Below are 14,254 nucleotides of genomic sequence, written 5' to 3' on the forward strand. Positions count from 1 at the left end.
TCTTTTTTTTTTTTTTTTTTCTTTCTTTTTTTTTTTTTTTTTTTTTTTTTTTTTTTTAAGTTTTGGCTGTAGGGTACGTGCACTTGCTGGAGAGTGAGAGAGAGAAAAATCACTCCCCATGGGAATGGTCATACCACAATTCCCCCTCCTCCATTCACCGCTCTTAGGATTTTGGGCATGCACAAATACATGCCCGCCACAATTTTCAAGCATCCAGGTCTTGGGCTTGAGCTGTGGGAGTCCGATGCCTTAACTACCATGCTACCTGCTTAATTTCTAGGGAGAAATCATGTGAACAAAAAATACTGTAGACCAGTAAATACTAGTGTCCTTTGGGAAAGACCAACTAAACTTACACAGATAAGAAAAGACTGTTGGCTTCGATGTAGTGTTAGGACCTTGATATCTCCTTAAGTGTCCAGAACTCAAATTGGGAGTAAAATGTTTAGTCACTTGTTCCTTTAAAATTTTAAGAAAAATCATCCAAAAATAAGATTTTTATTCTTAATTATAAAAAAGGGAAACTTTATTAGCATTTCATTGTATTTGAGGAGCTGCTATTAGCTAATAGTAGATTGAATTTTGTTTTCATATTTTTAAGCAAGTTGAAAAACACATGAAGTGGCTAATAGATCCACTGCCAGTGAATGTACGAGTCATTGTTTCTGTGAATGTCGAAACATGCCCGCCAGCCTGGAGGTAGGATGCTATATTTAATTCTTTTTTTTTCTTTTATTTATTTATATTTATTATTTACATTTACTCACTGCACACCTTTACAGTATACAGCATGGTTTTTCCCATAACAAATAAAGTGCATCTCAGGCAAGACAAAGACATCACCCTATACATTATCATCAATAAATAACTTCATTTTTGTGTCAATTAAATATATTGTTTGTTTAGATTATTAGATGTTTCAAGTACAAACAGAGAAAAGGTTATTGATATGCTTTGCTGTTTTATATGTTTTCTATAGAAGTGGCACTGAAGGTGGGGAGAAGTAGGTAAGTTCCAGGAGAGGATGCGATCTATAGAATTGGGAGAAGGTTAGGTCTGCTCTGAGATTTAAGGGAAAGCAAGCTAGTAATACTCCTGACTTGAAAAATTAAGTAAACTATGGTTTCATGAACTGAAAATAGGAAAAGACAGGTAGATTTTTTGGGGAATGGTGGCAAGTTTGGTTTTTGAACATGGGTAGTTTGAGTTACCCATTTTTGCCAAGGAATGATGTCAGATAGGCAGCTAACTTCATGAGTGAGGAAGACAGGGAGAGAAGGCTAGGCCAGGAATAATGCATAGACGCCTGTTATCTTATAGTGCACGTTCACTTTAACAGTCCTCAAAAAAAGAGTTCAGCAATTAAGTTCCCTAGGGCAGTTTCAAACTAAGAGTTTCAACCTATTTTTTGTCTCCTTTAAGGAGCATTTTTGGACATTCTTTCTGGTTGCTCCTCCCACCAGAAATTTTATAGCCATATATATTACCATATTTCAGTTTATGTATGTAAAACGATATGTGGTGTATTTGTATTTTATATATGCGAAAATAATTTCCTCTTTCCCCCAAGAAATGATTTTTCACTACTACATTGAGAATGCATGTAGTAATCATTACATTCCAGCTGCACTATAAGGAATTGTGGTCAAACATTGTGTCTTACACCTCTCCCTTTTGTCACTAGTACTTATATTTAATTTTGCTGATGGCAGAGAATTTAGGAGTAGAAATGTTCTATCATTTAGTTTTCTAATGAATTTGTGTTTACTTTATAATACTCTTTGTTGTAAATAATTGATGAAGGTACTGATACACATTTTTGATTGAAATAAGTTGGTATTATTTAGTATGATTAACAGAGATTAATTTGGCTTATTTTATAAAGACAATATAAAATATTATTTCTCATAATGAGTTTTAACTTGTGTTATCAGTAGATTACAGATCTCGTTATATTATTAGAATTTAATTCTTTCTTCTCTTTAAATGAAAGGTTATGGCCAACCCTTCATCTTGATCCTTTAAACTCAACAGATGCAAAATCTATTATAATTGCAGAGTGCCTCTCTGTAGACATTAAATTAAATAAAGAGCAGGTAAGCTTAGTTTTGTTGTTATCCATTGTTGGCTATTAGCTTTCCTATAAACATCTTTCATTAGAGGCCAGCAGGTAGTGTGGTAGTTAAGGCACTGGATCCCACATGGCTGACTGCACAATTTGAGTTTCAGACACTGTGGCTTGAAAAATACACCAGTATATGTGCATGTGTGCCCAAAATCCTGAGAGGAGAACAGAGAAAAAGGAATTTCAGCATGGCCATGCCCCCTGGGGGTGATTGCTCACTTTCCTTCTCTCTCTGTCTTTCTCTAGTGAGCCCATAAGCCCTAAAATGAAAACCTAAGTATATATATCTGTATATATCTGTGTGTGTGTATTTTTTTTTTTTTTTGCCATGGAATATATGCTGTGCTCACCAAAGAGAGACAGTGAGAGTGCAGAGAAAGAAGGAAAGTGAGAAATACCTCCTTAGGGGGAATGGTCACACTACAATCCCTTCTCCTTCATTATCCTCCTGGGATTTGGGGAATGTGTGGACATGCACCTGGTACATATTTCAAGCCACAGGGTCCAAGACTTGAACCACAGAGTTGACCATTTGGAATTTAGCACCTTAACCACCATGCTACCTGTTGCCCCCCTCCTCAGATTTTTTATTAAACTTAAAATTAAATACAGGAGCTGTGTTGTTACAAGTAAAATTGCAGTCTAGTAATTACTTTGGTAAATGCGTTTTTCTCTTAAACGGACAGGTATGAAAGACGGAAAAAAAAAAAAAACCAAAAACCAAAGTTTTGGTTTTAAGATTTACTTTATAATTTTAAGCAGGCATTTTAAAAGCAAAAAAGCATTTTCATATTGGATATGTGTGTGGTCTGCAGTTTGAAGGCTGACGATGTAATGTTACTGATGAGATCTCAGGAACTGTGCTATTTCTGCTGCTGGGATATTTGCTGATGGTGGTAGTAAAGACTGCTTAATTCCAGGGTGGTTTTATATTTTGTTCAATTTTTTTTTTTTTTTTTTTATATTTGGGTGCACTGGTGCAGGAGAAGAAGCTTGAACGACACTGTCGTTCTGCTACCACCTGCAATGCCCTTTATGTCACCCTTTTCAGCAAAATGGTTGCATGGTAAGTGGTGGTTCCTTTATATGATCTTCTGTATGTCTTGTGTTTGCTGCAGATACCTTCTTCACCCTCTGAAATGCAGAACTGATAATACAATGTCTCATGGGCCACTCAGACTTTGTTCTAAGTGATACAAACATTCCGTGAGAATGTGATTTACCTCAGAAGACTGAGTAGCCTGTGAACAACTAGAACTTGTTGATGGGGTTGTCTAATTTTCATCACACTAACCCTTTTCCTACTAGGGGATTGTGACAGAAGGCCATCTTTGCCCTCGCTTGGGGCCCACTGATTAGTGTTCATTATCACCTGCTTGGGGCCCCTAGTTTTGGGAAAGTGATTAAACACCTGAGGTGTAAGAATATTATTTCGGCTGTCCTTGAATATTGGTAGGTAGGAATTTTTTAATTGTCTCTGTTCTGAACTCCTGAGAAACTTTTCATTGCAAAATAGTTCCTCTGTGTTAGATATTCATGGTAATCTTTATTTAGATGAGCATTAACAAGTTTCACTACCTGTATTTTTCAGTACAGCCTTATCCTGTTAATGTACTCTTAACCAGTAGGATATTTTACTACTTTCGTTTCCAGTTTAGTATAGATTCACTTTACTTTGTCTATTCTTTATCAGAGGTAAAGAAGATTAATCCTTTTTTTTTTTTTTAATATCACAATAGATAGTAATCCTAGCACAACTTGTTTCCAGATACTGAATCTGGTACTCTTGTCTCTTAGTTCCACATTCTCATCTTGAGCACCAAATTTGAAATGAAAAAATCTTGTAAACCTTCAAATTGCCCATAATATTGCCACCGAGCTTTCCCACTTGTAGAGCTGTGGCAATGTCTTAAGCCTCCATGAACATCAGCAGTCCAATAAGTACAATTCAAGAGTATGAGTCATTTTCTATACATTTCATAATGTTTATTGAAAATGTCTACTCTAAAAGGGACTAAGGGCCATTTATTTATTTTTTCTTTATATTTTGAAAAGAAACTACTGGTAAATAAGATGTATTTACTGATTTTTTTTAGTTGCCTGATGTAATAAAATCTGTGACTCTACACAGATTTAATTTTGCATGGCTAATTAACAGTACTTATCATTACTTCCTTCCTGTATGAAGGTGGCATGCTTCTGACAGATAAGAACCATGGCTTACTCATTTTTATGTTCCTTAATCCATAGTCATTGCTTGACATCTAGTAATTTCAATGTATGTTTATTGAGTTGAATTAAACGACATACTAAAATGAACTCAATTACTCTAACAGCCCGTAAAACTACCATTTTCCTGTATCATTTCTTATTGAATTCCTATTACGAATTACAGCACAAAATATAGAGATCACATTGTTTTCATCCACCCTAAATTTTTCACAGATGTTGGCAGTCTGTAAGAAATTAAATCTATTTTCAATCCCAACAGCACTGGGAGAATAGACAATTTAGATAAAATCCTTCATCAATGTTTCCAGTGTCAAGATACTGTCTCATTATATAGACTTGTTCTGCGCTCTATCCAGGAATCCATGGCAAACGATGTGGATAAAGAACTAATGAAACAGGTATGGTGCAATAAACGTACAAAAGGAGGATTGGTTTGTCTTGTTTGTGTGTGTGAGGTGAATACAAATTCTTTTATAAAACAATTCTTTTATCGTGCTTCAATATGTTTCAGGCATATGTAAGAATGCCAATTTCTATAATATGCTTGTGGAAATTTGCATTTTTCTGATCAACATTACTATCTTTTCATGTTTATTGGCTATCTTTGGTTCCTCATATATGAATTACTGGTTCAAATTTTAAAAATTTCCCATTTAAAATTTCATTGTTTATCTTTTTCTTAGTGATCTGTAAGAGTTCTTAAATGTTCTACATACTAGATACAAGTCATTTGTTAGGGAACATAGAAACAAATGGATTTTCTCAGTTTCTTGTCTTTTTACTCGATGGTGTTATTCATTATACAAAGTTTTATTTTCATGAGATCAAATTTATCCAACAGTTGCCTTCATGGTTTCTGCCTGTTGTATCTTTAAAAACTCCTCTGGTATCATAGAAGTGTTCATGTACAGTTTTTTTTTTTTTTTTTTTTTGAGAGGTTTTTACTATAGAGCTTATGTGCTTGCCAGACAGAGAGAGAGACAGACAGAAAGTGAGAAATCACCCCCCAGGGGGGATGGCCACACCGCAATCCCTTCTCCTCCATTCTCCTCTCGGGATCTTGGGCACGCACACACACGTGCCTGGCGTGAGTTTTAAGCCACCCGGTCCAGGATGCGAACCGCGGTCGACTACGTGGGAGTCCAGCGACATAGCCATTACGCTAACTGCTGGTCCCCATGTACAGTTTTATTCCTCATGTGTAAGTACTTAAGTAATGTTGGTTTATTTTTGTGTATTGTATAAGGAAGGAATCTATGTTTTAAATCTTTTGTCATATAGTGAATTGTTCTTTTTGCTCAATAGTACATTATTTCTACTGATCTGTAATGCCACCTGACAAAAGTCAAGTTCCAGTATCAAGGTGTTTTTGCTCTTCTGTTCCAATTTTCTCTATTCTTTGCCAGTATCACATTATCTCAGTTATTAGAACTGTAAAGTAAGCTCTGACAATTGGTTGAGCAAATTCTCTTTTATTATTATTTTTCAAACATATCTTGGTTAATTTTCCTTATATGTTTTTTGAGCTGGCTTAAACTCATGGAAACTCATTTTGGAATGTTAACTGTAATCATACTGAATTTAAAGATTAAATTAGGGAGAATTGTCATAAAAATCTTTCCCTCCATGGAAAGCTAAATAACTCTCCATTATTTGTCATCTTTTGAAGATGTCTTTCAATAATGTTTTATCTTCCCCATAAAAAGTCCTTGACACATATTATTAATTTATTATAATATAATGTGAGAAATCACCCCTCAGGGGGGATGGCCATGCCACAATCCCTTCTCTTCCATTCTCCTCTCGGGATCTTGGGCATGCATGCACATGCACCCAGAGTGAGTATAAGCCACTTGGGTCCGGGACTCGAACCGCAGTCGACTACGTGGGAGTCCAGCGACATAGCCATTATGCCAACTGCTGGCCCCCAGTTTTGATTTTTAATATTTAATATTTAATATTTAATATTTATTTTATATTATATTTATTATTTCTAGCAACCTTGCAGAACTCTTAAGAGTTTGAACATGGATTTAGTTTATGTTAATTTTTCACCTTTGTGATTTCTGGAGTTTTGTCTTATCCCACCCCAACCCTATAAGCTTTCTCTATGTCTGTGAGCAATTGTTTTTCTCATGCACACCTTTGCTGAGGGTACAGCCTTTTCAAGGTCCTGGTGTTTGCAAACATTCTATTGATAATTAGAACTGCTTACCTCCTGTGGCTAAGGGATCTCCTTTCATCTCCTTAAGTAATTGGAACTTCTGCCTGCCCTCTATCTCCACTTCCCCTAGGGGCAACAGCTCCAGCACTTAGCCCTCTGATTTTTCAGTTTCTTACTCATTTTTGGCATCTGACAATTTCTTTCTATTTTGTGAGCTCAACTATGCTGTTAAAAGTATTCTTTTTTAAAATTTTGTATATACTGTCTTATAGTCATAAATGTTTGTAGTAAGCATGCTATTTTCTTACATTGTCTTCTCATAATTGGAATTCTTGTCATTATTTTCAATAACATTTCCTAGACTTTTGTTTGTTTTGTTTTAGAGAGATTTTTGCTATACATGTGCACTCACTAAGAACAGAGAGACAAAAAAGTGAGAAATCACTCCTCTAGGGCAGATGGCCACACTGCAATTCCTTCACTTCCATTCTCCTCTCGGGATTTTGGGCATGCACGCATATGCATGTGGCATGTGTTTTAAGCTGCCAGGTCCAGGAATTGAGCTGCAGTGGATTATGTGGGACTCTAGAAATGTAACCATTACACCAACTGCTGGCCCCAACACTTCCTACACTTTAAATTTTCAATAAACTTTTTTCTATATGTGTGTTCCCTTAGTGTGCTACATTTTATATGTACACTATCTTATTTTCAGTTAATGCCTTTTGGACAACATAGTGTTTTTGTTTTTGTTTTTTGAGAAGTTTTTGCTATAGGGTACGTGCACTTGCCAGACAGAGAGACAGAAAGCGAGAAATCCCTCCCCCCTCCCCGGGAGGATGGCCATGCCACAATCCCTTCTCCTCCATTCTCCTCTCGGGATCTTGGGCAGACACTCACACGTGGCCGGCATGAGTCTCAAGTCACCAGGTCTGGGACTAGAACTGCGGTCGACTACATGGGAGTCCAGCGACATAGCCGTTACGCTAACTGCTGGTCCCGGACAACATGTTTTAAGACATCTGTTTGTTGGTTTATTAAGTTATTTGTTAATTAGCTTAAGCCAAAGTTAATTAGTGTAAACCAATTATGTAAATTTTGATCATTTTGGCTACAGAGGTGCTTTATAATTATTGTTAATTTTTTTCCTATCTAGATTCTTTGCCTCATCAATGTTAGTCACAATGGTGTGAGTGAATCAGAACTGATGGAACTCTTTCCTGAAATGTCCTGGATTGTCTTGATCTCACTTATTCACAGTTTATACAAGATGTGTTTGTTGACTTACGGTTGTGGTTTGCTCAGGTTTCAGCATCTACAGGTAAATGTTATTTTAAGATCTACATAAGATTTTTTACTTAAAAATGTCACTCTGTCATTCCTTGGTATATTATGCTATGTTATTTTAGATGTTTCAGTTATTAGACAAAATGTAAGTCTAAATTTGACCTCATAGGTTTTTTTCCCAATGCTTTAGACTTGATCTAAAAAATCTGACTAAACCGCTTACCTTTTTGAGGCAGCTGTTACTTTAAATGATCACTTTTTAAAGTAATACTGATTCCTGTAAGATGAATAAATTTTAAAGAGCTGCTATACAATCTTGTTTTTATAGTTAACAATGCTGAATTGTATACTTAAAAATGTATTAAGAGGATAGATCTCATGTTATGTATACTTATCACAATAACATTTTAAAAATTAAGAAGAAAAAAAAGCTAGTTAGAAAAGACCAAAAAAAGATATGAGAGGGATATTATCTTTGTATTAAGAGCTTGGACTCAGTAGGGTAGTCAGCCCCTTTTCACAATCCACCTCTCCCTGTTTAATATTTGTCTATCCCTGGACAAGTTTTCTCAGCCTTAGGCAGACTTTTACATCTCAACTTGGGATCATGAAGAAAATGAATTAAGATGATTGTTAGTCCTGGTGCCGTATTAAACATGATGTCTAGCACATAGTAGTAAATCCTTAGGAGCTGTTGACTAATACGATTCTTTTCATCTTCAATGCCATGGTTGACTTTCACATGTACATAAATGCAAATGAAGTCTTCCATTTGAATACGTCGTATTATGTTTGTAGATGTGAAGTGACTGTAATTTCACAGACATCTTTTTCCTATATTGTGTATGGCTTGAATATGATTTACTCTTCAGTAACTTTTCACCTCCTATTTCTAATATCTTAATGTATTAATTGTTTGAGTTAAATTGTGTTATGATTTTTAAACATTAGAACGGGTGTTTTTGTTTGGTTTTGTTTTCCCAAAGTTGATTTATGTTTTCTCCATGAGAATGAGACAAAGCAAGAAAGACAAGCATCCTCAACAGGGTCTCATGCTTCAGTCCTCCCTACCAGTCTTCCCAGCTGGCCAGGAAGACAAGCATACTCATGAACCTGGGTGTGGGGTACCCCGGAACCAGACTCCTGCTCTTCGATATGGATCCAGCATTGCTGAGTGGTACACTACTGCCGTGATGCCATGCTGGCTCTAGAAGAGGAGTTCTTATTCTGTTATCAGTTTATCACACAAATATATTCTGAATTTTAATATTCTAATGTAATTTCTGTTATACAGTTATTGAGATCATTGTACTTTTTTGTTGCAAATTTATTGTTTGAGTACAGTGATTTACAGCAAATAGAATGAAATAATTTTTCTCTTTCTCCCTAGGCATGGGAAACAGTGAGACTCGAGTACATGGAAGATCCCACTGTCATTTCTTCACATAGGCAGAAGCTAGTCAACTATTTCACCTTGCAGCTAAGGTATTGTAAATATCCATGTTGTTCTCCCAGTTTATCCAAAAAACTCTATCTTTGTGTTCTCACTCATTCTTGTCTTACAACTTAAAGGATAAAAATTTATTACCAAAAAGATGAAATAATATTATTCTGTTAATGTAAAACAAAATATTTTGTAAGTAAAACTTTTAATATTGGGTTTTGGGGCAAGTCATGATGCATTTTTGCATAGGAAAACCTAGAAAAATGCTATGACTGCCAATGATTTAACATTTTGCTAAAAGTTAAACTTAAATGAAATCAATGCAGAATTAATTTTATTCCAGTTAAATTGTGTAAAATATATGTGCACGTATTTATGTATTTTATTTGGGTTCATTGAGGGTTCTTTTTTTTAATACTTCAAATTTAGAAAATAATACCTCTAGTATTTGGTTAATAGTCTGAATATCACTGAATTTATTTTCATAGTTTGATTAGTAAAGTTTCAAGAGATACATGTTGAATATATTCTTCTCCCTTTAATATTTGTCTGAAGCCCTTTTGAAGCAATGTCACTGTTGACAGTGCTATTGGTATTGTGTCCCCTGTTCCAATAGTCAAGACAGAGTGACTTGGAGAAGTGCAGACGAACTACCTTGGCTTTTTCAGCAGCAGGGAAGTAAACAGAAGTTGCATGATTGCCTTCTCAATCTCTTCGTGTCCCAAAATCTTTATAAAAGGTAATAAACTTATAATAGAACAACTTTCCCCAGAAGACAGATATAACAAGAAAAAAAGATGACATTGAGGCCAGCAGGTGGCATGGTGGTTAAGGTGCTAGACTCTCCCGTGGCCTACTCTGGTTCAAATCCTGGACCTGGTGGCTTGCCTTCTCACTTTCTCTCTGTCACTCTCTGGTCAAATTGAATAATAATAAAAAATAAACAAAATAAAATAATTCTTTTTTAAAAAATGACATTATGAATTAGTCCAGTTTCAGTGGTCCCAGAAATACAGATAAACCCTAGCCCTAACTCTAACCTTAAATTGTTTTTGCCAGAGCATGTGTGCTCACCAGAGAGAGAGAACGTGAAATATCACCCCCCAGAGGGTATGGCCACATTGCAGTCCTTTCTCCATTTTCCTCTCAGGATTTTGGGCATGCACACATATGCGTTGGTGTGATTTTCAAGCTTCTGGATCCAAGATGCAAACTGTGGTTGGCCATGTGGGAGTCTAGCACCTTAACTGTCACTGTACTGTTGATCCCAGCAGAGTGGGAAAAATTTTAAGATACTTTCCAAATTGCTTGAGATCTGGTTTATCCAAGAAAAAACAATGTGGTATTGCTGCTTCATAAAATTAGAGTTGGGGGCCAGCCTGTGGCATGGTGGTTATGGTAGCAGAATCTCACTTGATTGACAGAGCAGTTTGAGTCATAAACCTGCAACTTGTGAAAACACTCGGGACACATGTGCATGTGTTTGCAGAATCCCAATAGGAGAGAGAAATGGAGGAGATGGGATTGCAAAGTGACCATCCCTCATGCAGGGTACTTTTTCATTTTCTCTCTTCTTTTTCTTCTCTCTCTCTCTGGCAAATGTTCACACCCTCTTGCAAACCGCATAAAGGAAGAATCAGAGCTGGGATGGTCTTGGGACAACTTTATATCTTATGCTTGCATATAAGCAGGCCTAAATCTAAATGACCCAGAGAGGTAGTTCATGATGCCTGCTTATCGGGGCCTCCAGGTATCCTAAAGCGTAGCCTTCAAACCAGGCTCTGGAATCCAAACAGACTGACTGGTGTTGAATTCACAGAAATTTATAAATGTATTCTAGTTATCTCTTTTGGTGTGTTTCAAGTTTGGTAAACACAGTAGCAAAATGGTCTTTTTACGAGCCAAACTTTGGACTCCCTAAACCTCGTGAGGAATTTTTCTCCCTCCCTTAGAAATTTAGACATTCTCTTAAAATAGCTATATTATCTGTTTCTCCTGAGTGACTTCCCTCAAGTGTCTTTGTTGTACCTTTTAAATTATTTCTGATCTCCGTTCTGATTTTTCATGACTCCTTTAACTCAGATTTGTTCTTTAGTTCCCAGCTTTCCCATTCTACTTAATATCATCTAAAAGCAAATAAGTTTATTTTTATCATACAATTCCTTGATTTAAGGAATACAAAACAGATACTCTATGACTGTTTACCTGTCTTTTATTAATTTTTCTCTGTTCTAATTTCCATCATGTAATAAAATTTTGGGGGGTGAACTCAGCCATTAACTATGTATCATGAAACTTCTCATAAGAAGGATTCATTTAGGTTGCCTTTGGTGAGTAACTATGATCATATGAGTAACAGCACTATGGAGTACCTAGTATGCTCCATAACCTCTTTATATTGGCACCGAGGCAGATGGTCTTGGTGTCCCCATTCTGCTCAAGATCGCACAACTAGGAGGCAGCGGGATGGCGGTCTGAGCCGTACTACACCTGACTACTAAGAAATTCAGTGACTTGACGTGAATTCTGGCATTTTCATTCTTTAGTAGACTTTAAAGTTTGTGTTTATGAAATTACCATTATTTGTTGACACAGAGGACACTTTGCTGAGTTGCTGAGTTATTGGCAGTTTGTCGGCAAAGACAAAAGTGCAATGGCAACAGAATACTTTGATTCACTGAAGCAGTATGAGAAAAACTGTGACGGCGAGGAAGACATGATTTGTTTAGCTGATCTTTATGAAACCCTGGGACGATTTCTCAAGGATCTAGGCCTTCTTAGTCAGGTAACTGCTCAGGGAAGTTGAGACAGTGTGGGTTTTTCATGTTTACTCTTCTCTCCTTCTTCCAAGGAGTTCCGCAGCTTTCATTTATCGTGCTAAGATCTTTGCTATCCAGTCAGATGACAAGTCTTACATCATTTAACTCACTTTAACTGGCCTTTTCCTTTTTTACCCTCCCAGGCTGTGGTGCCTTTGCAGAGGTCTCTAGAAATTCGAGAAACAGCTTTAGATCCAGATCACCCAAGAGTAGCCCAGTCACTGCACCAACTAGCAAGTGTGTATGTGCAGTGGAAGAAGTTTGGCAATGCAGAACAACTCTACAAACAGGCACTGGAAATTTCAGAAAACGCTTATGGTGCAGACCATCCACATACTGCTCGTGAGCTTGAGGCACTTGCAACTTTGTACCAGAAACAAAATAAGTAAGAGATAGATCAGTAATACTCTGATTTTTTGAAAGGGAGTTATGGTTTTTTAATGTACTTATGTGGCGGTAGGGTTTTCTTTGTGGCTGTGTTCTTTTCCTTATTTTATGCATCACGTTCAAATAATATTTGTTGGTCTGGGTCTTCATGTGGTAAACAGAGAAAATTAGAAGTACAAGTTTCATCGCTATTTGGAGATGCATGAAAGATTTAGGATTTTAGTCATGGAGTCTTGGGTTTGAATCTAGCTCATGATTAGTTTTATAATAATGAGTGCTTCACTAATACAGGCCAGCAAGCCATTGCTCACAAGCCAAGCAGGCCCTGTTGGGTAAATAAGAATTTATTGGAACACAGCAAAATTTTTTTCATTTCTAGATTATCTGTGCTTGCCACCATGCTTCATTGACAGATCCCTTGATCGTGACAGAGACCACATGACTCATAAACCCTGAAAAATTAATTATCTAGTCCTTTATGGAAAAATTTGTCAATCTCTGGTACAATGAAGTGTCTATCTATTAGGTACCCACCTAATGGCATCTCTTCCTCTATCAGAAATTATTTTTTGTACCATTGTAAGTGATACTTATTGAAACTTTTTTCATTTAGCTTCAAGAAGTCCATTTTATACAGATTTTGTGTGAACTTCACATTTATATTTGGCAAAAAAAAATGTATACAGAAAAAGATGGTATAATAAACTAAAATTTGGGGTTTTCATTTACTTAAGTTGCCCTCAGAGATTCAGAATGAGCTAAACTAGTTAAATACCAGCTACTTAGAGGATTAGATTTTTTTCATCATATTTTGTTTTGTGATTTTTAATTCTCTATGACTTCCTTCTAGAATAATGCTGTATTGAATAGCTGAAAAAGGTTTTACACTTTGAAAGGAGGGTTTTCATTTTACTGAAGTAGGATACTTTGAATATGTTTAATTTATTCTTTTTTTTTTAAAGATACGAACAAGCTGAACATTTTAGGAAAAAATCCTTTAAAATTCGTCAGAAAGCTACAAGGAGAAAAGGCAACTTGGTAATGAGAGATTTCTTTTGTGTTCTATTTTGAATCAAAGAAGAAAAAAAAAAAGAGCATCTCTGAATATTATAAGTATATAAACTTCACACATTTAAGAGCTTTAGATTTTAAAGTGACTTCTAGAAAACTGTTTACTAACATTTTCTTTTTAATTTATAATAAATGTTAACATATTAATATTGCTGAGGAATAAAATTTAGTATATTAATACTTTTAAAAAGTAGAATCATGGGACCAGGTGGTGTCCTGATGGTTAAGGTGTTAGGCTCCGACATGGCTAACCACAGCTTAAGTTCTGGACCTGGCAGCTTGAAAACTCATACTGGGCATGTGTGTTTGCGTACCCAGAATCACAAGAGAAGAATGGAGGAGAAGGGACTGTGGCATAGCCATTTTCCCCAGGAGTTGATTTCTCACCATGTCTCCTGGCAAGTGCATGTGCACTCTGGCAAAACCTAAAAAAAGAAAAAAAGAATTATAAAGTTTATTTGAAGGTTTGACTTTGAGAAATGGAATTTAAAGCTAGATTCTTAAAGGGTTAGAAAAGATAATAAAATAAATTTAACATTTTACAAAGAAATTTTTTTTTTTTTTGGAGAGATTTTCACTGTAGGGCGCGTGCGCTCGCCAGACAGAGAGAGACATAGAGACAGAAAGCAAGAAATCACCCCCCAGGGGGGATGGTCACGCCGCAATCCCTTCTCCATTCTCCTCTCGGGATCTTGGGCACGCACGCACACGCGCCCGGCGTGAGT

General features: G+C 36.2%; 1 protein-coding gene across 1 annotated transcript in view; it reads left to right on the forward strand.

The window, feature by feature from the left end:
• Positions 1-14,254, forward strand: part of NPHP3 (nephrocystin 3) — a 64,655-nt gene that overhangs the window by 35,794 nt on the left and 14,607 nt on the right. Inside the window, exons 15-24 of the mRNA XM_006165547.3 lie at positions 602-699; positions 1,994-2,096; positions 3,109-3,191; positions 4,617-4,755; positions 7,678-7,842; positions 9,199-9,293; positions 9,869-9,991; positions 11,848-12,037; positions 12,215-12,456; positions 13,421-13,496. Coding sequence (XP_006165609.1) covers positions 602-699; positions 1,994-2,096; positions 3,109-3,191; positions 4,617-4,755; positions 7,678-7,842; positions 9,199-9,293; positions 9,869-9,991; positions 11,848-12,037; positions 12,215-12,456; positions 13,421-13,496 — 1,314 coding nt within the window. The remainder of the gene's footprint in view (positions 1-601; positions 700-1,993; positions 2,097-3,108; positions 3,192-4,616; positions 4,756-7,677; positions 7,843-9,198; positions 9,294-9,868; positions 9,992-11,847; positions 12,038-12,214; positions 12,457-13,420; positions 13,497-14,254) is intronic.

The sequence above is a fragment of the Tupaia chinensis genome, unplaced genomic scaffold (assembly GCF_000334495.1).
Source record: "Tupaia chinensis unplaced genomic scaffold, TupChi_1.0 Scaffold143952_1, whole genome shotgun sequence".
Taxonomy (NCBI): Eukaryota; Metazoa; Chordata; class Mammalia; order Scandentia; family Tupaiidae; genus Tupaia; species Tupaia belangeri.